Here is a 26,672-nt window from a genome sequence, read left to right on the forward strand (position 1 = left end):
CAATCGGCGCGCGGTTATGTGCGGATGGGGCGTGGTTTCAGGGGTAAACTGTCAAAATAATTTTTAAAGGGTTTTCGTTCACGTTATATTTTATACACAACTAACTGAGCAACACAAATCCATAGTTTACAGCCATTAATTTCTGATTAATATAAAGTATATATTTTTTTATCGTTTCTAAATCACGCAATGGCGCAGAGTAGTAACATGGAAGCTGTTTAATTATTTAGCCAAATAATAATTAATTATTTATTGTCATCATCAATAAGCTCTAAGGAAATTATTTTCCTTACTTTATCTGTTGAGAGAAAAGAGGCATAAACACTATCTTTTCCTGCAGTTAGTGGCTTGACACATGTCCAAAATCACACATGAGCAATACAACGGCAATTGACTGAATATTATCTTTTGAAATTACTGTATCCTCACAATAGTTTCAAATGTACTTCCAAAATGAAGTACAATATACTGTATATGTAGCAGATATGTTTACAAAACCCCACAGAATACAGATTGCACACCTTGTTTAATAGGAATGGACACCATCAATGTGATATTCCCTATTCAATCATGTGTAACATTGTATCAGATGTGTGTGTGATGCAATATTTTGACAAATCTATTTTGAGACTGACACACACACATATTAAATCTTCCCAAACCACACAACTAAACCGAATAAAACAACTTGCATCATAAAATAAAGGCTTGACAGATATTTTTTTTTGCACCTTAAAAGCCTTTCAGTTAAAGCTAATTGTGTATGACATACATTTAAAACATGACATAGTTCAGTCGCTTAATACGGAAAAAGAAAAGTCACTACATAATTTGAAATGGTTTACAGTAAATTATGTGAAAATGATAAACACAAACAAGACAAAAAAAAATGCAACATTATGACCGCGTGGGACTTTGTCAGAGGCAATACATAAGACTGTGGATTCGAGATAAAAAATCTGTCATAAACATTAACAAAAACAAAACAAGTGCAACATGCACCCTGCCTGATGGTAAAGTCATTCAGTGAATAATCACTAAACAAAAAAAAAAAATGCCAAAATGATCTCTCACACTGTCATACTTTTTTTTTTGTCCTCATCAATTGCAAAAACATATATACAATTTCCAAGCTGCTAACAGTATTCTGTCTTCATACAACCACAACAATATGGTAAAATATCATTTCATACCAGCACAGACACAGTGACCTGAATGATTTTGGCACCCTCAGATAATCGAGAAAACCTTACGCTGCTGATAAATATGGACATCTGGTTTTAGGCCATATTAAGCAACAGCCTAGAAAAAGGCGTAGTGCAAAAAAAAAACTCAAATGTTGCAGCTCAGCATGCAATCTAACCTGCGCTTAATTCATAAACATTATCTGGCCGTTAACACGTACATTAGAGAAACAATATAAGAACGGCTAATAACGCTAGTATTCTTTAAATGATACATTTTTTTTTTTTAATATTTACTCATAGTAGAAAAATAGCTCATCAGGCTTATTTGACATACAATTAAGGATTTGTGTGAACAAGATATTCAGGTTGAATAATAAAGAGTGGAAATGCAGATTACATTACACTCTCTAGTCAAGTAACTCACAGATTCTGGCTGTTCGACAAAAGGCCACGGGAACTCTCCATTTCCAAATTTGCTAAGTGTCCTCTACGTATATGTACAGTAGCTAACAACTTCCTGTCCGCAGATACCGTTATAGAACTGTTGAGAGGTATACGACAAGAGAGCCGGCCGTTCTGTTCTTTTTGAGTATTCTGAGGAAGGAAGGTCGTCTTGTGTTAAAGTTCTCCTGCTTTTTGGTCGCAGCTGGTGCAAACGCGCACCGGGTGGTCCCAGCCGCGGGATGGCACCGGTCGACGTTCCGGGGAGCAGTCGTCGCAGACTCCTTGGCCGCAGGCGCGGCAGTGGTGCTTGGAGAGCTTGGCAGTGAATTCACGCCGGCAGTTGTGGCAGGAGAGGATGTCCTGGTCGGGGACCCAGTAGGCGGGACGGGCGGCGTCTTTCACCAGGCCTTGAAGGAGGACACAATATTGATACATGAATACAGATACACGTGTGCACGAGTTTCCACACACAAACATTGCTGACTGTGACGTCAGTGTGTCGTGTGTGAGTGTTGTTTGGATTTGTGTGTAGAGTTCTGAGAATATGAGGCATCCTTTCAGAAAATGTGTTTAAACCGTCGGTCTCAAACACGCGGCCCGCGGGCCAAATGTGGCCCGCAGGACACTACTTTGAGGCCCCCGCCTTGATATGAAAGTTTAATGTTAGTTGCGGCTCGCGCACGTTTGATATGGATGCTGTATGGTATCATGTACCCAGAAAAAATTATTACGTTTGATTAATGTTCATGTTAAAGGTTAAATAACTGTTAATAGTTATCCTCCCTATCCGTGTGGAAGTGGTAAGTTTTTGACGAAGTTTAAAGGAAATAACTTCAAGGCTACCGTTTAGGTCGCTATAGCTCTCTAGTTTGCGAGTTAGCATGTGTCTCAAGACCCTGCAGTTGCGCAATATGTTGTAAATAAAAAGAGTATAAATGTGACTATAGTCGTGTTTTGTCATGTCTACAGGGCTCTAATAATGCTTTGTTCATTTTAATCTGAAAAAAATAATTTGTCTACCCACCAACTATATGTGGTTTCTTAAGTTTTTATTATTTGCCGTTTTATTATTATTATGATATTTATTTATTACTGATTGATTTTCTTTATTCTTGATTTGTTTATTTATTTTTCATCTTATTTTGTGCAGAAAAAAAAAATTAAGATATTTGAGAACAGTGGAATGTTTTATCAGAGCTTTTATTGTAGAAAATCGTAACCAAAGCACTGAAAAAGTTTGTATATTTTTCTGTTTTTAATAAATGCGTTTTTTTTTTGGGGGGGGGGGGGGGGGGACCTGATGCGACCCAGCCTTGCCCTTGCCAATATACAGAGTTCAGAGTCACAGTTGTTAGCTGTTTGCTAGCGATGAACACAACAGGAAACACGACACGGAAGAGTTTGTTTGACAATAGTCTACAGCAGGGGTCTCAAACATGCGGCCCGTGGGCCAAATGTGGCCCGCAGGACACTACTTTGAGGCCCCCGCCTTGATATGAAAGTTTAATGTTAGTTGCGGCCCGCGCAAGTTTGATATGGATGCTGTATGGTATCATGTACCCAGAAAAAATTATTACGTTTGATTAATGTTCATGTTAAAGGTTAAATAACTGTTAATAGTTATCCTCCCTATCCGTGTGGAAGTGGTATTTTTTTTGGCTATTTTGGCTATTAAAGGAAATAACTTGAAGGCTACCGTTTAGGTCGCTATAGCTCTCTAGTTTGCGAGTTAGCATGTGTCTCAAGACCCTGCAGTTGCGCAATATGTTGTAAATAAAAAGAGTATAAATGTGACTATAGTCGTGTTTTGTCATGTCTACAGGGCTCTAATAATGCTTTGTTCATTTTAATCTGAAAAAAATCATTTGTCTACCCACCAACTATATGTGGTTTCTTAAGTTTTTATTATTATTATTATATTTATTTATTACTGATTGATTGATTTTATTTATTTATTTTTCATCTTATTTTGTGCAGAAAAATCAAAATTAAGATATTTGAGAACAGTGGAATGTTTTATCAGAGCTTTTATTGTAGAAAATCGGAACCAAAGCATTGAAAAAGTTTGTATATTTTTCTGTTTTTAATAAATGCGTTTTTTTTGGGGTTTTTTTTTTTTGAAAACCTGATGCGGCCCAGCCTTGCCCAGACCCCTAGCTCCAGTGGCCCCCAAGTAAATTGAGTTTGAGACCCCTGGTTTAAACAATCGAGAAAAACTGTAAAAGAGCCTTGTGTAAATGTCTTCCATAGTCTATCATAAAATATGACGGAAACGAGGTCGGGACTCTAAAGTTCTTCCAAATACAAGCTTGCTTTGTCAACTCGGAATATAAAAGGGACCGTCCCTAAAATGTTCTCACAAAGCTGAAAGCATAAAATTATCTAAAATATCTGTTAAATGTTAAAATTCTGCTTCTAATAATTGCCGTGGATGCTATTCAGTTCCTTACAAAAATGTCGATCATTCTCGACTGTTTATTGAACGCATCCCACTCTCATGATGAGTCTCGCCTTGATCAGGCACGCTCCATCTGGTGAGGGATCGTCCACATATCCTCTGTAGTATGTGTGACAGCTGGCTCGCTCCAAAGGGAATGGGGAAAAAACACTAGGCGTTGCAAGTCTGGAATGCTCAACTCCGTTGTTAATTCTTGTCACATTTCAGTTCTTCATTCGAAACCTCGTCTTTCCAGACGTGTTGGCTTTGGAGGTGTGAACTTACAGGCTTGTTGATATAACAATCCAAGCAAGTCAGACGCTGTTAGCGATAATGTAGCGCTCTCCTTGAAGTGGCCTAGGTGGGTCCATAAAACTGACATTGTAAAAATTATATTTCACAATTGCGGCCAAGTCGGTGAGCTTCTCATTTTTACATCATCATCATCTAATCACAACCCGTTGTCATGAAAACGCATATCATGAATAAATATTATTTATTATTATTAGCCATACTTTTTTCTATGGAGCTAGCATGGTAGCTGTACAAACACCTGCACACTCCAATATGAGATCCGGTACAGTAGATAGTAGTAGTAGTAGATAGACTTCCTTTATTGTAATTGCACAATAACACAACAATAAAATTAGATATTAGATAATAAAATAAGATTTTTGGTCCAGATCTTTTTTTTATGTATTTATTGTTTATTCTACAAAAATTGGAAATTGTTTTCTCAGAAAACACATCTGTGTGTAATAATGTATGGAGCCTATCCCAGCTGTCTTGGGGCGAGAGGCGGGGTACACCCTGGACTGGTGGCCAGCCAATCACAGGGCACATATAGACAAACAACCATTCACACTCACATTCATACCTATGGACAATTTGGAGTCGCTAATTAACCTAGCATGTTTTTGGAATGTGGGAGGAAACCGGAGTACCCGGAGAAAACCGACGCATGCACGGGGAGAACATGCAAACTCCACACAGAGATGGCTGAGGGTGGAATTGAACCCTGGTCTCCTAGCTTTGAGGTCTGCGCAGCCCACATTATCATTATTATTATTATTATTTATCTTCTGTTGTCTCTGGTATTATATGGGAGCCGGGCAACTATATTTCGTTGGCAATTTCACTGCTGTGTTATTGTGCAATTACAATAAAGGAAGTCAAACAACCATTCACACTCACATTCATACCTATGGACAATTTGGAGTCGCTAATTAACCTAGCATGTTTTTGGAATGTGGGAGGAAACCGCAGTACCCGGAGAAAACCCACGCATGCAGAGTGTGGCCGAGGGTGGAATTGAACCCAGGTCTCCTAGCTGTGAGGTCTGCATTCTAACCACTCCTCGAGAAAATTCATTAATTCATTCATTTTCTACTGCTTATCCTCACGAAGGTCGCGGGGGTGCTGGAGCCTATCCCAGCTGTCTTGGGGCGAGAGGCGGGGTACACCCTGGACTGGTGGCCAGCCAATCACAGGGCACATATAGACAAACAACCATTCACACTCACATTCATACCTATGGACAATTTGGAGTCGCTAATTAACCTAGCATGTTTTTTTTGGAATGTTGGAGGAAACCGGAGTACCCGGAGAGGTCTGCGCGCTAACCACTCGACCGCCGTGCAGCCCCTAATCAACAGTATTAACAGTTATTTAACCTTTAAAATGAACATGAATGAAACCCGCACAGAAAGCTTTCTCTGTCTTCCAGAATATGCACCTATTCCAGCTATGTTTCCATGTATTTCCTGCCTCACGCATGCACGGGGAGAACATGCAAACTCCGAGGTGGTATTGAACTTCGGTTTCCTAGCTGTGAGGCCTGCGCGCTAACCACTCGACAGTCGTGCAGCCCCTAATCAACAGTATTAACAGTTATTTAACCTTTAAAATGAACATGAATGAAACTTAATAATTTTACCCAATTAGCAAGTTAGCATTGTTAGCATCTCGGCCTCAAACTAGCGTCCCGCGGGCCGCAAGTTTGAGACCACTGATTTAGACATTAAAGGGGACCGATTATGCTCATTTTCGGCCCCTTTGTATTAAGTTGTAAAGCAACAATTTGGAGTCGCTAATTAACCTAGCATGTTTTTTGGAATGTGGGAGGAAACCGGAGTACCCGGAGAAAACCCACGCAGAACCTGGGGTGACAAAGCCTTCTCCATCGCTGCCCCCCACCCTCTGGAACTCTTTGCCCCATTTACTCCGTGCTTGCCCTGACCTTCCCAGTTTCAAAAAACAACTAAAAACCCACCTTTTTAAATCTGTTTTTAATGTCTAATAACTTTTTATACCGGCGGCACGGTGGTCGAGTGGTTAGGGTTCAATTCCACCCTCGGCCATCTCTCTGCGTGGAGTTTGCATGTTCTCCCTCGTGCATGCGTGGGTTTTCTCCGGGTACTCCGGTTTCCTCCCACATTCCAAAAACATGCTAGGTTAATTAGCGACTCCAAATTGTCCATAGGTATGAATGTGAGTGTGAATGGTTGTTTGTCTATATGTGCCCTGTGATTGGCTGGCCACCAGTCCAGGGTGTACCCTGCCTCGCGCCCAAAGACAGCTGGGATAGGCTCCAGCACCCAAATGAATGAATGAATGAACTTTTTATACCTGACTGCTGTGCCCCGCTTTTACTCATGTTTTAACTGTGTATAAACCAATGAATGTTGTATTTTAACGTATCTTTTACTCTGTTTACTTGTTTTTAGTCAACTGAAAAGCGCTATACAAATAAAATGTATTATTATTATTATTTATTATTATGCACGGGGAGAACATGCAAACTTCACACCGAGGGTGGAATTGAACTCGGGTTTCCTAGCTGTGAGGCCTGCGCGCCAACCAGTACAAATGACATTTAAATTATGTACAACAAGAGTAACTTTAAAATGAGGGCCCTTAAAAGGAAATGATGTGAGCAATTGGACATCTGCTGCATCTCACCATGGCAATAAATGGCAGAGCTGAATATTAAATTGAGCCATTGAGCCACCATCAAATGTTTTTATGTTTTCACCAGGGTTTGTTGATTAACTTGACATTATATTTATATGAAATTTGACATTTTAAGGGTATATTTCTTGAATGAACACTGGTGTCCAAGTGTAAAAATGATACGCCTCAGCCACCAGAGGGCAATGCATTCATGGGCCAATGTTTGTACCGAGTCACTTACTCCTGTTACACAACAATCCTCTTTAGTTTTTGCTTGGGGGCAACACTCACCCAGCGGGATGTCAATAGCGGTCACTACAACCCCTATGGTGTTGGTCACCGCCTCTCCGACCTTTCTGGCAAGAGTTCCACCTTCCTCCTCTTCCTCGTCATGCTCTGCATTGAGAGTTTTTTTTTAATTTCATGACAACTGTAAGTCTTAATAAAAACAACAACAATGGAGACATGTGACGTATAGATCAGTGTTTTTCTACTTTTTTTGAGCCACGGCACATTTTCTTTGCATTGGAAAAATCTTGTGGCACACCACTAACCAAAAATGTTACAAAATGTCACCACGACCTCACACGTGCCGGAGGAACAAGATAGGTGTTGCCACACGGACCAATATTACATTGCTATGCTAGTCTTTACACCACAGACACTCCACAGTAGCCACGTTTTTACATCACCACTTTTTCTCTTTCCGAATCACCTTTCGGGAAACAATGGTATCCATAGAAAGGAATATTCCAATCTCTTGTCTACATGCGTTCGTGAAAATCAACCAGAATAGTCAATAGGGCATGCCCAGTAAAACGTAAACATCAACATCACGTGATACCGACTTCCCAAAGTTATTCTTTCACTTGTTGGAATAACTCCGTATTGCCAGTTTTTCGTCTGTCCAGTCTTGAAATTTAGTTTGAATCCAAAACCAACTTTGCTTAGTCCAGTGCCGATTGCTGGCCTCCATTTTTAAAAGTGAAGAACGTCTGGAATCTGAGTGTTACGTCATATCTGAGCATGCACTGAAAGAACGCACCCGGGATAAATTTAAACAGGAAAAGATCAAATTCAATCTTACTAATATTTTATAATTAAACTCAGGACATGTTTTATATAGATATAGATTTTGTTTTTAAATAAAACTGGACTTATGAATAAAGTATAGAAGGGTTTAGATTCTGTTCCACAGATGGCGCTAATGCATACGAAAGCTGCTTGCCAACCGCCAATAAACAACAGAAGAAGAAAAACACCACGAAGAAAAAGAACGCAGTCTGACAACTTTCCGTTTGAGCGGGTACAAGATACCTCAATCGGATTGGTTAAAGGAATATTCCATCCCTGTTCAATTCTTTCTGTTTTTTTAGCAAATAAACCAAATGCAATTGGAATATTTGGGTCCATTGACACTATTGACATAATGGCTTATTGACATAATATTTGCAAATGATGATTAATAAATGTTAATTATAAAAAGTGATATTGGATAATTCCTCACGCCACGCCTGACTGTTTCTCAAGGTACACTAGTGTGCCGCGGCACAGTGGTTGAAAATCACTGGTATATATGATGTATACCTGCATGTGAAGCTCTCTGCTCAAAGCACACATCGCACACTCTGACAGGGGCAAGACCCCAACCCCGTTCGGGGACCGGGGCGGCTTTGGAAGAGCAGCCATCACAGAAGCCCTCCCCGCAGGCACGGCAGTGATGCTTGGTATCATTCTCCTGGAAGACCGCTTGACACTTATGGCACATCTTATATCAGAAAAAAAAAAAAAAAACACAGCAAGAACAACATGTTACTGGCCAACATCGATTAGGAAAAAGGGGACATAATGTCCACATGCTATCTTGTGTGCAGCACATAAAGGTTGTGTAACAGGCAAGGAGCACCGCAGATTGTAAACATCCCCCAGGACACGAAGAAGTGTTGACTAAGGTTGTTGGTGTCGTGTGGCAAGAAGGGGGCGGGGGCTGTTACGTGTCACTCACCAAGATAAGAGAGTTGGGCTTCCAGTAGGCTGGCGCGATTTGATCCGTCAGCCAGGAGGTGACGGCCTTGGCAGGCTTGACGCTGAGCTCTGACACGGACTGGGCCACCATGTTGACTCCATCCAAAAGACGCTGTGCTGCATTGCTGTTGTCCTTTAAAAAGCCCTCAGACTGCACAACACAGATATTTTATGATTACTACAAAATGAAGCAAGCTAATGCAAACTAGCAATTAAAGCTTTAATAAATACCGTAATTCCTCAAATACAGTAAAGTCTCGTTATATCGATATCGGTTATATCGAAGTACTGCTTATTACGATACTATTTTCATTTCCCGGCAAATTTCTAGTCTTTTATCATATAATTAGTTCCGTTAGTATGATACCCGGTTATTATGATAATCCGGTTACTACGATGCCCTTTTCATCTCCCGCCAGCCAATTTGGTCTGCTTATATCGATACAAAAGCAGCTTAAATCAATCTTTGCTTAAGGATTTCAATACCAAAAAAGAACACGGTGAACGGCTGCTTCCAGTCAACTTTATTTTTCACACTTCCACCACCAGAGCACAGCACACACACCGATTCCCGCACTTCCTGGTTCACAGGTCATGCTCAACCCGCCCCACATAGCTGGCCAAACACATGCCTGCAACAGAACATTGTTCTATACTATAGAACAATGTCGAGTGCATTATTGCCCACTTTTAATGCAGTTCGGCGCAGGATCGGATATATCGACAGTCCGGTTATATCGATATTTTTTCCGACTCCCGACAATATCGATATAACGAGACTTTACTGAAGTAGGGTGTCCATTTATTTGGAAAAATGCTTGACATTCTGTTTATTGGTCAGACATTAGCACTTTCTAGTTGCGTGTTTTTTTTTTATTCTTGGTTCTCACCAACTATACAATACACAGAAATTAGACATGGAAGTAATGCTTAGTTTTCTGCACGTCATGTATGATGAATGGAAGCTTTGTTTTTTTCACAATATTTATTGAGGTCATGGGAATATCCCATGTCAAGTCTGCACAGCTGCAGTAGAGCCACTAACTAAATCAAAGTGTAATCAAGCTGTACCGCCTAACTGCCTGTATTATTATTATTATTATTATTATTATTATTATTATTATTATTACTACCTATTTGCAGCATCCTTTTATTTCAGAGGACCATCCATCTGCCAGTTGACTGTCTATTGGAGCAGAGGATGCTATTTGAGGATATACGGAAGAACATCACTTCTTACCCCAGGCCAAACATGCTGGATCTCGGTTCGGACTACTGTATCCACTGGGTCCTGGTTCCCGTACCAATACTGACGGCTCCGATAGATCACTCCACAGTTGGGACATTCGATAACATACCTGAAAATACACACAAAAATATATGTGTAAAAAAAAACAGTTTTTGGTAGAGTAAGAGAACTTTTGAGTGGATTGTTGCAATGATTTTTCAAATGAAACATGAAAACTGCTGGCGGATAATGTAAAATTGTGCCGTTTTTGAATGTAAATGTTTTTATTTTGGTTGCACGGTGGTCGAGTGGTTAGCGCGCAGACCTCAATACCACCCTTGGCTATGTGTGGAGTTTGCATGTTCTCCGGGTACTCCGGTTTCCTCCCACATTCCAAAAACATGCTAGGTTAATTGTCGACTCCAAATTGTTGCTCTACAACTTAATACAAAGGACCGAAAATGAGCATAATCGGTCCCCTTTAATGTCTAAATCAGTGGTCTCAAACTCGCGGCCCGCGGGATGCTAGTTTGAGGCCCCTATGCTAACAATGCTAATTGCTAATTGGGTAAAATTATGAAGTTTCATTCATGTTCATTTTGAAGGTTAAATAACTGTTAATACTGTTGATTAGGGGCTGCACGGCGGTCGAGTGGTTAGCGCGCAGACCTCTCCGGGTACTCCGGTTTCCTCCCACATTCCAAAAACATGCTAGGTTAATTGCCGACTCCAAATTGTTGCTCTATTACTTAATACAAAGGGCCGAAAATGAGCATAATCGCTCCCCTTTAATGTCTAAATCAGTGGTCTCAAACTCACGGCCCGCGGGACGCTAGTTTGAGGCCCCGATGCTAACAATGCTAACTTGCTAATTGGGTAAAATGATGAAGTTTCATTCATGTTCATTTTAAAGGTTAAATAACTGTTAATACTGTTGATTAGGGGCTGCACGGCGGTCGAGTGGTTAGCGCGCAGACCTCTCCGGGTACTCCGGTTTCCTCCCACATTCCAAAAACATGCTAGGTTAATTGCCGACTCCAAATTGTTGCTCTATTACTTAATACAAAGGGCCGAAAATGAGCATAATCGCTCCCCTTTAATGTCTAAATCAGTGGTCTCAAACTCACGGCCCGCGGGACGCTAGTTTGAGGCCCCGATGCTAACAATGATAACTTGCTAATTGGGTAAAATTATGAAGTTTCATTCATGTTAATTTTAAAGGTTAAATAACTGTTAATACTGGTGATTAGGGGCTGCACGGTGGACAAGTGGTTAGCGCGCAGACCTGTCCGGGTAGTCCGGTTTCCTCCCACATGCTAGGTTAATTGCCGACTCCAAATTGTTGCTCTACAACTTAACACACAGGGCCGAAAATGAGCATAATTGGTCCCCTTTAATGTCTAAATCAGTGGTCACAAACTCGCGGCCCGCGGGACGCTAATTTGAGGCCCCGATGCTAACAATGCTAACTCGCTAATTGGGTAAAATTATGAAGTTTCATTCATGTTCATTTTAAAGGTTAAGTAACTGTTAATACTGTTGATTAGGGGCTGCACGGTATTATTTTGTAAAGAGAAATATAATAGAAAAGGCAATCTTTGTGTTACGTCACCATGTCAGTTATTGACCCTGGGCCGCACTGTGGACACCCATGCTCTTCTGAGGGTTGAGCGATTGACGTGACGTCAATTATAAGCTTATAGCAGCTACAGCAGCTGGAACTAATCAATGCAATTCAGCATAATTTTTTTATTGCAAATGTTCAAATGTACTTCAAAAATTATGTACTATAACCCGAACAATCACAAGCTCAACGGTTCGCAAATTGCTCAAAATCTGATCATAAATACAGTACTTGTTGGACTACTGGTTACAAGTGTTACCTGTGAGCTAAAGGTCAAGGTGCTCTTATTGTGTGTTTATGGGGAAATATGCTTTAAGGTCACTTAAGATGATGTCAAATGAAGCAGTGTGAAGTTACTATAAGCTATGACCCAAGATTGTTTCGGTCCGACCCTCTCGGTACTCACCCAGACCAGGCGTATTTGGCAAGGCCCATCCAAGGAGAGTCAGAGGAGGCTGAGGTCTTTGGGATGACAATCACTTCTTTTCCACCTTCATAACAAGCCTGATATGACACAATAAGACATTTTGGAGTCATCTTTGACTAGCTAATGATAAAGAAATGGTGACATGCGTTACACTATATATATATATACGTATCTTTTACTCTGTTTACTTGTTTTTATTCAACTAAATTTTTCTGTAAAGTGTCTTTGAGTATTTTGAAAAGCGCTATATAAATAAAATGTATTATTATTATTATATGGGCAAAAGTCTTGGCCCCAGCTCACAAAGCATAATCATAAAGGCATGTTTGGATCAGTTTTGTGTAGAAGAACTTGGGAGCCATGACCTCAACCCTATAAAGCAGGGGTCTCAAACACGCGGCATACTAGTTTGAGGCCCCCGCCTTGATATGAAAGTTTAATGTTAGTGCGACCCGCGCAAGTTTGATATGGATGCTGTATGGTATCATGTACCCAGAAAAAATTATTACGTTTTGATTAATGTTCATGTTAATGTTAATAGTTATCCTCCCTATCCGTGTGGAAGTGGTTTTTGGTTATTTAAGTTTAAAGGAAATAACTTGAAGACTATCGTTTAGGTCGCTAGCTCTCTAGTTTGCGAGTTAGCATGTGTCTCAAGACCCTGCAGTTGCGCAATATGTTGTAAATAAAAGGAGTATAAATGTGACTATAGTTGTGTTTTGTCATGTCTACAGGGCTCTAATAATGCTTTGTTCATTTTAATGGTTTCTTAAGTTTTTATTACTTGCTGTTTTTTATTATTATTATTATATTTATTTATTTATTACTGATTGATTTTCTTTATTCTTGATTTGTTTATATATTTTTCATCTTATTTTGTGTAGAAAAATAAAAAGTAAGATATTTGAGAACAGTGGAATGTTTTATCAGAGCTTTTCTTGAAGAAAATTGGAACCAAAGTGAAGTTTTAAAAAAAAAAAATAGTTTTTAATAAATGCGTTTTTATGCTTGTTTTTTTTTTTTTTAAACCTGATGAGGCCCAGTCTCACTCAGACCCGAGCTCCAGTGGCCCCCAAGTAAATTGAGTTTGAGACCCCTGCTATAAAGAATCATTCAGAAAATTCCCACAAACATTCCAAAGTGTCATTTTTAGCTACTTAGGGCAGAAAAACTCCATATTTTATATTCTCCATATTGAAAAAATAAGGCATAGAAGTGAGGTCGACAAGCCACTGTGCTTACCTTGCAGGTATAAATCCGATTATCATACTGAGCGGAATAGCGACAACGATGCTTTGCCTCATGGCAGACTCCTTCTCCGAGGTGATTCATGCTGTTCTTGCAACCAGATCTACGATTGTAACAGCACAGGTCAGAATGTTAAACAAGTCCTCACAACAGGAGGCTCTAAGAGTGGGCGGCGATGGAATTTAGGAAAAACACTGACCCGCAACTGAGGCACAATCCGGAGCAAGTGAAGTACTCATCGGGGAAGAAGCAACTGTGAGCTACCAACTCGTCTCCGATTTCCCCACTAAAACGCTCACTTAATGCCTATAAAGAGAAAAAAACATCACAACACAGTATAAAACTACTAAAAGGTGTTGATTTAATACGTGTGGCTCAGTCCTTCCTACCAGCAGGGCTTTAAAGATAACCACAGGGGTGCGTGGAGAACGTGTGGCATTGTTGTCCAGGAGCTGTTCCAGTTTATTCTGCAGGCCGCAGAAGTCAGTGGGCGGGGTTAGAGTCTGCGTGCCCCAGTACTGTACAGAACTGAAGGCCTCTGGGAAGCGGGAGACCTTTTTGAAACGCTCCAATAGCAGCCTGTCCACTGATTCGTGCGACTTATCTGAAACAAAAACACAGTGGAAAAGTTTTTAAGAGTTCAGTAATTATATTTTGGTTAAATGACGGTCAGACACAAATGTTATTATCATAGTCTTGTCTATTAGCAGCATCACATATTTCCTTTTTTCTAGAAGCATAGAAGGGTAGGTCAAGGGTCAAGCAAGGCTTTTTCCACTGTTCACACTTTCACTAGAATCTACCAGCAAGTAATGCATAAATACTAATGAGACAAATATATGTCGGAGAATGTTATGTGCAAATTTTTCAGCCTTTCTATCATTTTTTTGATTTTTTTTAACAACTAAAACTGTATTTTTCATGATGCTTCAAGTACAGCTTCAGGAAGTAGATTTAAAGCAGGGGTCTCAAACATGTGGCCCGCGGGCCAAATATGGCCCGCAGGACACTAGTTGGAGGCCCCCGCCTTGATATGAAAGTTTAATGTTTGATATGGATGCTGTATGGTATCATGTACCCAGAAAAAATTACTACGTTTGATTAATGTTCATGTTAAAGGTTAAATAACTGTTAATAGTTATCCTCCCTATCCGTGTGGAAGTGGTAAGTTGAAGTTGTTGGCGATTTAAGTTTAAAGGAAATAACTTGAAGGCTACCGTTTAGGTCGCTAGCTCTCTAGTTTGCGAGTTAGCATGTGTCTCAAGACCCTGCAGTTGCGCAATATGTTGTAAATAAAAAGAGTATAAATGTGACTATAGTCGTGTTTTGTCATGTCTACAGGGCTCTAATAATGCTTTGTTCATTTTAATCTGAAAAAAATAATTTGTCTACCCACCAACTATATGTGGTTTCTTAAGTTTTCATTATTTGCCGTTTTATTATTATTATTATTATTATATTTATTACTGATTGATTTTATTTATTCTTGATTTGTTTATTTATTTTTCACCTTATTTTGTGCAGAAAAATAGTAGTAGTATTGTAGAAAATCGAAACCAAAGCACTGAAAAAGTTTGTATATTTTTCTGTTTTTAATAAACGCATTTTTATTTTTTTTTATTATTTTTTTTTCTTGTTAAGCCCTACCTTGAGGTTTTTAGACGTGCTTTTTAGTTTGTGTGTGTCTAGTGTTGTGCATTAAAAAGCAAAGGTTTTAGGTCTGTGCTCAAACCGATGACCAGCTTGTTTGCATTGTATTTTATTGTAATGGTTGTTTGTATTTTGATGTATGTAGATAATGTTTTTAAATGAGTATTTCAAATTTTTTAAGTAAAGTATTTTAAAGTTTTATCATCAACAACCAATTGTTGCAAACTCCATTTTTGAAGCAATGATGTCTTGCTGTACATTATTACTATTTTTTTGTAAAGTAATAATTAATAACAATAATAATGATAATTTTTACCACTATATTTACGTATGATTAGCCTAGGTACCGCTACCAATTTAAAGTTGCAAGGGTATTAAGTATAAGTTATTTATAGGTTTCATACTTGCATGTCACAGCACATAACTGTGATGCGTTCAAGCGTCGAACAAAGTGCAGTAATCGTGATAATGATGGAAACACACTTTGACCAGTAATTGTTGATGAGATAAAAGAAGATAGCTAGATATGCTACAATAATTCATACCTGTACCAAGCAGCTTAGTGTGGACAGTTTCATGGAAGATGACCACAGCGGGGCCCAAAGTAGAGAGAGGAACATCCAGACCGCAGCGGGCCGTGGTGGCCTTCAGTTCCTTGGTGAAATGCTTCAAGTAAGCCTCCGAGGCGTCCCCGAGAAATTTAAAGAGGTCATCGTGGAGACGGTCCGCATGGGTGCGGTAGATGATGAGGTCTGAGATGGCGAGCACCTTGAGCAAGAGACGCGTCCTCTGGCCTTGTTTGGAACTGTTACCCAAAAGCCCCTCAGTATCTATAACCACCACATTATGGAACGGGTCGAAAGCGGCCCACACGCCGACTGTGCAGGACTCTTGTGTCGGAGACGTCTTGAACACTTCCCTGCCCATGAAGAAGGTGTGGTTGAGGGTGTGAGATTTTCCCTCTCCGGTGTTCCCGAAGATTGACACCACCTTCAAGAGCTGGCTCGGCAAGCAGGTTAGCTTCTTCACAAATGCGGTTTCGTCTTTTATCTGAGGCAGAAAATGAAAACCGTGTTAATTGAGACTTTATTTAAGTCAGTGAAGTTTTGCTTCTGCAGAGGTTACCTGCATTTCCTCATTTTCGTCAACCAGAAGGAAACTGCACACACTTTCCAACAGTTTTGCTCTGCGTGACTTAGCTTCATCGAGTTTTTGGACGGCAGGCTGACCGGACGCTTGTACAATCCCGACTTCGGATTGTTTTGTCGACAGAAGATACGGCGTGAGCTGGTGTTTCTTCTTATTTCCTCCGCTGTGTGTGCGTTTTTGACACTCTTGACACAAGTTGACTTTGCAGTTCTGGCAGCGTACCATGGACCTGTTACGCTTGCCGTTGTCGCCCGCTTTGCAGTTGTCACAGTAAGGGACGTGACCCGGGTTTATCTGGAGTCGCTCGTGGTTCTTGAGTCGCTCCTGACTGTGAAGTTCCAGGTCACAGCGAAGACACTGCAATGTCTTACAATCTTCACATTCAAAGGCGGCTTCTTCGGAGCCACCGCAGGCGTAACTCTCTTGACATGTCAGACTTGTGTTGACTCCCTTTTCTGAAGATGAGCCATGCCCACTCATCGTTTCTGTCAACTTAAAATATGAAGCTTATTGGAAAATGCTTTGACTATATAGCACCAGCAATTTCCAACTAAGCTTCCAATGCCAAAAACCTGTGATAATACTGACTAAACTTAACTTAAATTAGCTGCATTGTGACTTGGGGTTACTGGTTTATGTGTAAACCAGTAAACAACAAAGAATACACCTCTAACTATTAACTTGTTCGTATCGAAAATTCAGCAATTAAAAAATAGACATTACGCTCAAAAATAACATTAAAAAAATATGTATATGTGGCCACAAGCGACACGACACGACTAGCTATTTCTGAATGATGAATGTGCAAATAATGCTAACAACAAGCTAGCTAAAAAACTGGCCCTTAACAATAATAATAATAATAGCTCGCCGGCTAGCTAGCACGACAGATAATATTTAGCATTCAAACAAAGAATGCTTTCTTTAAAGCTAGCGGCTCTCTCTTATTTGCTAAATAATAATTATTGAACAAACAGCTCCCAAGCACCCAAATGAGCAGCTAGCAACATACACTAAAAAAAAAAACATCAACAAAGCTACAGACAGCCAATGTCAGAAAATAGCTTAGATAGTCGCGGACGCTTGAATCCGGGAGGGGAATCCTTGCTTTAAAAGTCTTTAAAATCGTACCTTGTTGGTTTAAATCCGTCCTAGCAGTGTCATTGTTTTCGTTCTTGAGTCCCCTCCCTAACAGATATCACTAGCTACGTTTTGTTGCCAGGTCAGATCAGCTGATCAGATTATTTTCACTCACAGGGGCAGCGGAAGCTGGGTGCTGATGCATCATGGGAAATGTAGTTCAACTTAGGGGAATGGCCCAATAGGGCGTTTCTATACTAAATACTGTACATTTTATTTATCGGTCTCGTTTTATTTTTTTAAACTGACTCTGTTTACTATTTATGATGTCCTTATCTGGTCCTCCATTTCTGTAGGTGGAATTATTTTATGTTTATAAATAAAAATGTCAAAAATAATAATTAAATAAAAATAATAAAAAAATACTACAGTTTATACAATACTTGACAATAGACTCTGTTTACTGTTTATGATATCCTTACCTGGTCCTCCATTTCCTTAGGTGGAATTATTTTAAGTTGATATATAAAAATGTCAAAAATAATAATTAAATTAAAATAATACAAAAATACTGCAGGTTATACAGTACTTGACAATGGAGTAAAATTATTATCGAAGATAATAAATTGTAATGAACGTATTTTGTTAAGTAATTAAGTTAGTAAGTTATTAAGAAACACATTCTTGCAACATTTCACTGGATAGAGAAACTATAGAACATAGAAATAATAATAAATAAATAAATAATAATAATATATAACATTATATAACATTATATAATAATAATATAGAACATTGAACTACTATTATGATAATGAATGGTCACATAATGGGAGTCATGAACAAAATTAACGCCGCTAAAGCCCTTTGATGAGCTATAAATGTATCATTATTTCCTGTGAAGATTTCAAAGTCTAACTATTCTTAGCAATCGTCAAAGCTTCAAAACGGATGATACCACTGCTTTTTGTTCTGGAGGGAATACAGACAAAATCATAAGAAAGGTCAGAGAAGAAACGGTCACACTAAAAAGATGGTTTGATGATAATAGATTGTCCTTGAACTTAAATAAAACTAAAATCATGCTATTTGATAACAGCAGAAAGGACACGTGTCAGCAAATACAAATAGACGGTGTAGACATTGAAAGGGTGAACGAAAATAAATTTCTGTGTATCACAATAGATGAAAATATGAGCTGTTAACCTCATCTTACAAATATACAACATAAGGTGGGCAGAAATATTTCAATATTGAACAAAGCAAAAATTTGTTCTCAATCAGAAATCACTCCACACTCTTTATTGCTCTCTGGTTCTATCGTATCTTACTTATTGTGTGGAAATATGGGCTAATAACTATAAAAGCAATCTTCACTCGCTAAATGTACTGCAAAAAAAAGGTCAGTAAGGATAATTCATAATGGCGCCTACAGAGAACATACTAACTCCTTATTTCTAAAATCACAAATACTTCAACTTGCTGATATAGTTCATCTTCAAAAAGCTAAAATAATGCATAAGGCTAAAAATAACCAATTAGCTAAAAATGTCATCCAATACTTCTCTACAAGAGAGGAGAAATATGATCTCAGGGAAGAAGTAAATTTGAAACACTTCTATGCTAGGACTACGTTATGCTAGCCATAGCATTTCAGTATGTGGAATCAAACTATGGAATGGATTGAGTAAGGACCTCAAACAATGCACAACGATGAGCCAATTCAAGAAACAATACAAGCAGTTGATGTTTGCTAAATACAAGGATGAAGAGTCTTCAACCAGTCATGATGTGCTATATATATCACTATATTGACACTTACTATGGTACCCATTATGGCATTGGATGCTCATATCACCAAAAATAAACAAAAATAAAATAAATAATAATAAAAAAATATATATATATATAATTTTTTTATAATAATAATAATTTATAATAATATAAAATAATAATATAAAATATCAAAATAAAATGTATACATTTGTAAAAAAAAAACAAAAAAAACTCAAACTATATTAGGAAAGCAGGAAGTGAACAAAAGTAACAGTTACTGATTGTAAAAGTACCAGATGGAGGGGTAGGATTTAATAAGCTTTGCTTCTTCCTACTCCTTTTGGACATGTGGAACTGTGAACTGATTATGGGATGCATTCAATTGTAATCTGATGCATGTTCAAATGAAATAAAACCATTACCATTACCATTACCATAATGTAACAATACACTCTCAACTATCAATGAAGGTAATAGCCATTTTTGTGTAGTTTGTTTATATATATATATATATGCTGGTGGATGCTTTCTATACAGCTATAAATAACAATGTAATATAAATAATGACAAAGTCACACTTTAAATTAAATAGGATAATAAGAATGACAAAATTGACTAAAACAAAACGCAGTACTGTATGTTCAGATTTGGAAGCTTTTCCGTGAGTAGCCTATAAAGGGTTAACCGTGTTTGGAGGACTTGTCCTGACATAATCTTTCAGGCGGAGGATGGCTTTAAATGCCCTTTGTCTTGTAAACTAGCACTTCAAAGAATCAGCAGGTGACCATTTGTTCCAAATAACACTTGGTGCTGTTTTTCCCTCCAATTTCTTCACTGACACCGTCTTCCACTACAGTATTTTCATGTCAAATTCAAATCAGGAAGCGCAATTTTAATCAAACATGCGGCCCGCGGGCCAAATGTGGCCCGCAGGACACTAGTTTGAGGCCCCCCGCCTTGATATGAAAGTTTAATGTTTGATATGGATGCTGTATGGTATCATGTACCCAGAAAAAATTATTACATTTGATTAATGTTCATGTTAAAGGTGAAATAACTGTTAATAGTTATCCTCCCTATCCGTGTGGAAGTGGTAAGTTTTTGGCTATTTAAGTTGAAAGGAAATAACTTGAAGGCTACCGTTTAGGTCGGTATAGCTCTCTAGTTTGCGAGTTAGCATGTGTCTCAAGACCCTGCAGTTGCGCAATATGTTGTAAATAAAAAGAGTATAAATGTGACTATAGTCGTGTTTTGTCATGTCTACAGGGCTCTAATAATGCTTTGTTCATTTTATTTTGAAAAAAAATAATTTGTCTACCCACCAACTATATGTGTTTTTTTTATTTTTAATTATTTGCTGTTTTATTATTATTATTATATTTATTTATTACTGATTGATTGATTTTCTTTATTCTTGATTTGTTTGTTTATTTTTCATCTTATTTTGTGTAGAAAAATAAAAAGTAAGATATTTGAGAACAGTGGAATATTTTATCAGAGCTTTTCTTGTAGAAAATTGTAACCAAAGCAAAATTTTTTAAATTTTTTTGTTTTTAATAAATGTGTTTTTTGTTTTTTTTGGAAAACCTGATGCGGCCCAGTCCCCAGTGGCCCCCAAGTAAATTCAGTTTGAGACCCCTGCTATAAAGAATAATTCAGAAAATTTCCACAAACATGCCAAAGTGTCATTTTTAGCTACTTAGGGCAGAAAAACTCCATATTTTCTGCTTTAGAGTATTTATTATAGACTTAGACACACGCACACAAATAACGACAAACAAAAACAGACGTTTAAGAAAACAAGAAAAATTCAAATCATGTAAAATCTCCAATCATCTCACATCAGTTTCAACATTTTCCTCCATCCACTTTCACAAAATGTCTTAAAGCATCGAACCAAACTCAGCTTTTTACTTTTTACACAATTGTGCTTCTTCATGGCAGCAAAAATAGCGCAGTCAAAGACCTCTTTGAGGTGATGTTGTGTCAGAGCCGAACACTCGATGTAATTATAAGCTCGGATTCGTCGTGCCAGCCTCTTGGCTTGATGCGACCCCACCGGTTTGGAACAACGCTGGTCCAGGTGAATGAGGACGTCCACGTTGTGGAGAAGATCGGACTGGGTCCCCACTAGAATGATAGGCGAAGTCGGGTTCCTTGCGCGGATCTGCGGTATCCATTTGGAATTGATGTTGTCAAACGAGACGGGATTGACGAGACTGAAGCACAGTATGAAGACGTCCACGTGGGCATAGCACAGAGAGCGAAGATGTCCAAACTCCTCCTGTTTACAACGATAATAAACACATATTAGTACTACATACAGAGTACTTATCTTAAATACATTAGGAATATTTACCTGTCCAGCTGTATCGATCAATTTTAGCCGTGTTTGGACTCCATTCACATGAACCAATCCTAGTAATGAATAACTCAAATCAGTACGTTGCAGCCTGGAGTTTGAATCCCTAAAATGCTCGTCTTACCAGTAAACACGTCAAAAGCAGTTTGCCTGTACTCGCTGTTGTATCCATTGAAGATGTAACTGATGATCATGCTGGTCTTCCCCACGGCTCCATCACCGACAAGGAGGCAGCTCAACTCTTCCCTGGTCCAGCTAAGCTTCTCATGCCTCTGAGGAGCCTGTGCCATGTTTTTTTTTTTTTCTGGTTGTCTTATATTCCACACATCACCTTCAGCGCTCCACTCAAAGTCCACACAAAAGGGGGTCACATTACTGTACTGTAACCTCTCCATGTGGGGGGGCCCTTGGTGACAAAACAGGGAGAGGGACACCTCCATTTGAAAGAACAAAAGCGTCCAATCAGATGTGAGTGATCCCCAGCATTGTCCACTTCCGTTTGATGGTGATTTGCGTAGTCACGCCCACATACTCCCACTGACAATAAATAAAATAAATGAAATAAATGAAAATTTAATTCCCATGAGGATTTATTTGCATGGATAAATAATAGCTAAAAAACATTATTATTATATTAAATGAATCTGATTTTAAATACCGTAATTGCTGCTAATGCTCAACAAGGGTATACCAGTTTTGGCCCATAGATGTCAGTATTGCTCTTGTTTACAGACACCGTGTACACATTAGCTTGTAGCGTACTGTAATATTAAAAGATACACCCAAGTCATAAGAACCAGCAAATATTATAGTATAATTATATTGTAGAATATTCATAATCAATCAGTGCACGCTTTGAAGTTATTTTTGTATCACAAACAACTTTTTTTTTAGACCGGAATAACACCCGGAAGCTCAACCAGGAAGTGGGGAAGAAGTAAAAGGGGACACACGCGCACAAATATATTGTATATTTACAGTTTATGTATGTTTAAAAAATTAATTTAAATAAGTGAAGTCAGTATAATGATTACATAAAATGTAAATACAAACTGTAAAATACAGAACAATATTGTTTTAATACATACACGGTATATATTGGGCACTGTCCATTACATTGCCTCTTCTTGTTCCTTTAACAAACAAGGTAAGTGCTATATGTACTACTGTTTTCAACTAGTAGTAGCAGTAGTAGTAGAAGTAGTAGTAGCAGAAGTACTACTTTGCACTGCATACACTGGCACAACAAAGAAAATGCACACATCCACAAATAAAACATATCGTGCTTGGCAGCCATTTTCCACGCAGAAAGAACGCTAATGCTAAAGAATGCTAATTTTAGTATTCACCTTTACGTCAATATTCCGTATTGTAAATAGGTTTTCTGTGTTCTAACTACCAAAATATGGCATTTATAAAAAAGGAACCCTACTTTGCAGAAATTCACTTATCAAGGTCCAGTCTGGAACCGATTTAATCGTGATAAACGAGGGAGTTCCTAGTATGTGTATGATCATACCTGGCAATAAAACAACTTCTGAATTTGATTCTAAAAAAAAAATGTAAACATATTTTTCAAAAAATGTAAACCCTTATTTATCATGGAATCAAACAAACCTAAAAAAAAAATCAAACTTATACTAAAAGCAGGAAAATAAAAAACTAAACAAAGCTATATGCTATGTCTTCAAAAGTAATGAAATTGATACGAGTGTTCATTTTAAAGGTTAAATAACTGTTAATATTGTTGATTAGGGGCTGCATGGCGGTCGAGTGGTTATCGTGCAGACCTCTCCGGGTACAATTCCACCCTCAGCCACACTCGGCATGCATGGGTTTTCTCCGGGTACTCCGATTTCCTCCCACATTCATTCCAAAAACATGTTAGGTTAATTAGCAACTCCAAATTGTCCATTGGTATGAATGTGAGTGTGAATGGTTGTTTGTCTATATGTGCCCTGTGATTGGCTGGCCACCAGTCCAGAGTGTACCCCGCCTCTCGCCCCGAAGACAGCTGGGATAGGCTCCAGCACCCGAGCGACCCTCGTGAGGATAAGCGGTAGAAAATGAATGAACGACTGCAACAATGTTTTAACAAGGATGCAAAAACACTACAGCTGAGTGGCGCTCTGACAAAGAGGCAGGTCAGAAGAACCGTGAAACGCTATGAAAATCAACATTTAGCATAATGAAAATTGGGTCAGTGGGTTTTTTGTTGTTTTTTTGAAACTGGGAAGGTCAGGGCAAGCACGGAGTGAATGGGGCAAAGAGTTCCAGAGGGTGGGGGGCAGTGATGGAGAAGGCTTTGTCACCCCAGGTTCTGCGTGGGTTTTCTCCGGGTACTCCGGTTTCCTCCCACATTCCATAAACATGCTAGGTTAATTAGCGACTACAAATTGTCCATAGGTATGAATGTGAGTGTGAATGGTTGTTTGTCTATATGTGCCCTGTGATTGGCTGGCCACCAGTCCAGGGTGTACCCTGCTTCTCGCCCCAAAGACAACTGGGATAGGCTCCAGCACCCTAGCGACCCTCGTGAGGATAAGCGGTAGAAAATGAATGAACGACTGCAACAATGTTTTAACAAGGATGCAAAAACACTACAGCTGAGTGGCGCTCTGACGAAGAGGCAGGTCAGAAGAACCGTGAAACGCTATGAAAATCAACATTTGGGTTGATAGCATGGGTTCAATTCCACCCTCGGCCACACTCGGCATGCGTGGGTTTTCTCCGGGTACTCCGGTTTCCTCCCACATTCCAAAAACATGCTAGGTTAATTAGCGACTCCAAATGAGTGTGAGTGTGAATGGTTGTTTTCCGGGTACTCCGGTTTCCTCCCACGATGCTAACAATGCTAATTGCTAATTGGGTAAAATTGTGAAGTTTCATTCATGTTCATTTTAAAGGTTAAATAACTGTTAATACTGTTGATTAGGGGCTGCACGGCGGTCGAGTGGTTACTGTGCAGACCTCTCCGGGTACTCCGATTTCCTCCCACATTCCAAAAACATGCTAGGTTAATTAGCGACTCCAAATTGTCCATAGGTATAAATGTGAGTGTGAATGGTTGTTTGTCTATATGTGTATTGTAGTTTGATTGATTCTTTTTGGAGAAGCATTGTGTAAGTATTGTTAAACGTGGCCGGGTTGAAAATCCGTCCTTAAAACAAAGCGTTGTCCCTTATCTGTCTACTCCTGCAGGAAACTCCATGTGCATTGTGTTGTTAGGTCTCTGCTTCCTGTTTGCCGTTGTTTCAAACTCACTCCTTCTCTTACCCCTTTCTCTCCTCGTCTTTCCCACCACCTGTGGTGTTATACAGTTTTCAGTAGAACGCCAACATCTGGTTCCCCCGACACCCATCATGTTACCAGTTCGACTCCCAAAAGGCCCACCTGTGACTCACAATGCTGTTCCTTCATTCAAGGTAAAAAAAAAAACATGCAACACAGGAAGTAGTCCCTAATATCACCGCAGCTATTTCCTCTCTCTGTGTATATGAAGCAGTCAGCTGTTCTTTAACGGTGCGTTTGAACGCCTTGCTTGTAGCTTGCAGCAGATGTCAGCAGTGCGCCGATGCGGCCATGTTGTCTGTCTACATTCTCACGCTACTGACACAGTGTGCTTATTAATTTGCTTTGTATGGGGAGACATGTATTCAGAAATGTATTCTGACATAGATTCAAAGAGGTAATCTTCTTAGTAAAAGTCTGCCGACTTAGAAGAACCTCTACTTTACAAAGCATCCTCCAAAAGAACACCTCCAAAGAACATTAAAGGTAACATTTGTGGTAGTCTTAATAAATAAATAAATACAATATATTACATAACTTGAATTGTTACAAGCAAAACACGGGTTCCGTTTCTTCAAACAAATCTGACAACAATGGAGAAATCTGTCATATAGGTGTTAAAGGATTAAGCCCCTCCCTAAGCCAGAGATCAACGCAGCGCACGGCAGACATCCCATAATACAAGTGGCTGACACAGAGATGAAGTGATAAATCGCTCATTTGCATAACATTTCTGCATAATGTCTCTTTAAGTAGATATCCGCTAGCCTCTTAAAGGGCCGAGGATTAACGAGGGGTCGCGGCGTTTCCATCGCACGGGAGACCTCATATCATCATCTTCCTGGACACTAAGTTGTGCGTCTGGGATACTGCTACTTGCCGTGTATATGTTTAACCTAATCTCATATGCTATTGTTTACAGTCACGGGGGTTAAAGGTTTTGACCCGCTTGCTCGAACTCTACAAAGAAACCATAATGGATTAACTAAAGGTCATGTGATCCTTTGCTTTAATTGCCTTTTATGCATTGCGTGACGTGCCGTGTGAGTAGTGGTCGGTTTCACGGTGGAGTCCGCATAAAGCTATAGCTTCACCCGTGACCCTGAATAGGATAAGCGCTATCGTAAATGGATATATGGATGCATTGCGTGACACTAGCATGACCCACGTGTTTTGGATAAACCTCAATTTGGCCTGTCAACCAACCCCCTTTTGTAATATCAAATAGGGATTTGTTAATATATATGTATAGATATATACCACCCATCAGTCATTCTAAAACAGGGGTCTCAAACACGCGGCCCGCGGGCCAAATGTGGTCCGCAGGACACTAGTTTGAGGCCCCCGCAAGTTTGATATGGATGCTGTATGGTATCATGTACCCAGAAAAAATTATTACGTTTGATTAATGTTCATGTTAAAGGTTAAATAACTGTTAATAGTTATCCTCCCTATCCGTGTGGAAGTGGTAATTTTTTTTAAATTTTAATTTTAAAGGAAATAACTTGAAGGCTACCGTTTAGGTCGCTATAGCTCTCTAGTTTGCGAGTTAGCATGTGTCTCAAGACCCTGCAGTTGCATAATATGTTGTAAATAAAAAGAGTATAAATGTGACGATAGTCGTGTTTTGTCATGTCTACAGGGCTCTAATAATGCTTTGTTCATTTTAATCTGAAAAAAAATAATTTGTCTACCCACCAACTATATGTGGTTTCTTAAGTTTTTATTATTATTATTATATTTATTTATTACTGATTGATTGATTTTCTTTATTCTTGATTCATTTATTTTT

General features: G+C 39.0%; 2 protein-coding genes across 3 annotated transcripts; both read right to left on the reverse strand.

The window, feature by feature from the left end:
* Nucleotides 1-384: 384 nt before the first annotated feature.
* Nucleotides 385-17,614, reverse strand: LOC131140530 (zinc finger FYVE domain-containing protein 1-like). Of its 2 annotated transcripts, XM_058091038.2 has the most exons (12): nt 17,503-17,614; nt 16,348-16,863; nt 15,768-16,272; nt 13,962-14,176; nt 13,772-13,878; nt 13,567-13,675; nt 12,304-12,401; nt 10,286-10,403; nt 9,026-9,196; nt 8,608-8,788; nt 7,312-7,416; nt 385-2,038 (listed from the first exon to the last, which is right to left on the reverse strand). In XM_058091038.2, exons 2-12 carry the CDS (start codon nt 16,849-16,851, stop codon nt 1,806-1,808), a joined length of 2,346 nt encoding a protein of 781 aa, XP_057947021.2. In that variant the 5' UTR covers nt 16,852-16,863; nt 17,503-17,614; the 3' UTR covers nt 385-1,805. The 2 variants fall into 2 exon arrangements, with proteins under 2 accessions (XP_057947021.2, XP_057947020.2); XM_058091037.2 differs by having other exon boundaries at nt 16,348-17,611.
* A 3,343-nt stretch (nt 17,615-20,957) lies between these two features.
* On the reverse strand, nt 20,958-22,083 carry LOC131140357 (cell division control protein 42 homolog). Its single transcript, XM_058090692.2, has 3 exons — nt 21,714-22,083; nt 21,587-21,645; nt 20,958-21,511 (listed from the first exon to the last, which is right to left on the reverse strand). Exons 1-3 carry the CDS (start codon nt 22,027-22,029, stop codon nt 21,065-21,067), a joined length of 822 nt encoding a protein of 273 aa, XP_057946675.2. The 5' UTR covers nt 22,030-22,083; the 3' UTR covers nt 20,958-21,064.
* Nucleotides 22,084-26,672: the final 4,589 nt, after the last annotated feature.

Source organism: Doryrhamphus excisus, linkage group LG14, assembly GCF_037039965.1.
Source record: "Doryrhamphus excisus strain RoL-2023G ecotype Guam linkage group LG14, RoL_Dexc_Guam_v1.1, whole genome shotgun sequence".
Classification (NCBI taxonomy): domain Eukaryota; kingdom Metazoa; phylum Chordata; class Actinopteri; order Syngnathiformes; family Syngnathidae; genus Doryrhamphus; species Doryrhamphus excisus.

Bases quoted from the DNA above. Each gene is read 5' to 3' on its own strand.
- LOC131140530 (XM_058091038.2), bottom strand. From the start codon at position 16,851: ATGAGTGGGCATGGCTCATCTTCAGAAAAGGGAGTCAACACAAGTCTG. The intron at 16,273-16,347 runs GTAACCTCTGCA...TTTCTGCCTCAG, and splicing joins ACGAAAATGAGGAAATGCAG to ATAAAAGACGAAACCGCATT. The intron at 9,197-10,285 runs GTAAGAAGTGAT...TGTGTTGTGCAG, and splicing joins TCCAGCATGTTTGGCCTGGG to TCTGAGGGCTTTTTAAAGGA.
- LOC131140357 (XM_058090692.2), bottom strand. From the start codon at position 22,029: ATGGAGGTGTCCCTCTCCCTGTTTTGTCACCAAGGGCCCCCCCACATG. The intron at 21,646-21,713 runs GTAAGACGAGCA...ATTCATTACTAG, and splicing joins TGCTTTTGACGTGTTTACTG to GATTGGTTCATGTGAATGGA. The intron at 21,512-21,586 runs GTAAATATTCCT...CGTTGTAAACAG, and splicing joins TGATCGATACAGCTGGACAG to GAGGAGTTTGGACATCTTCG.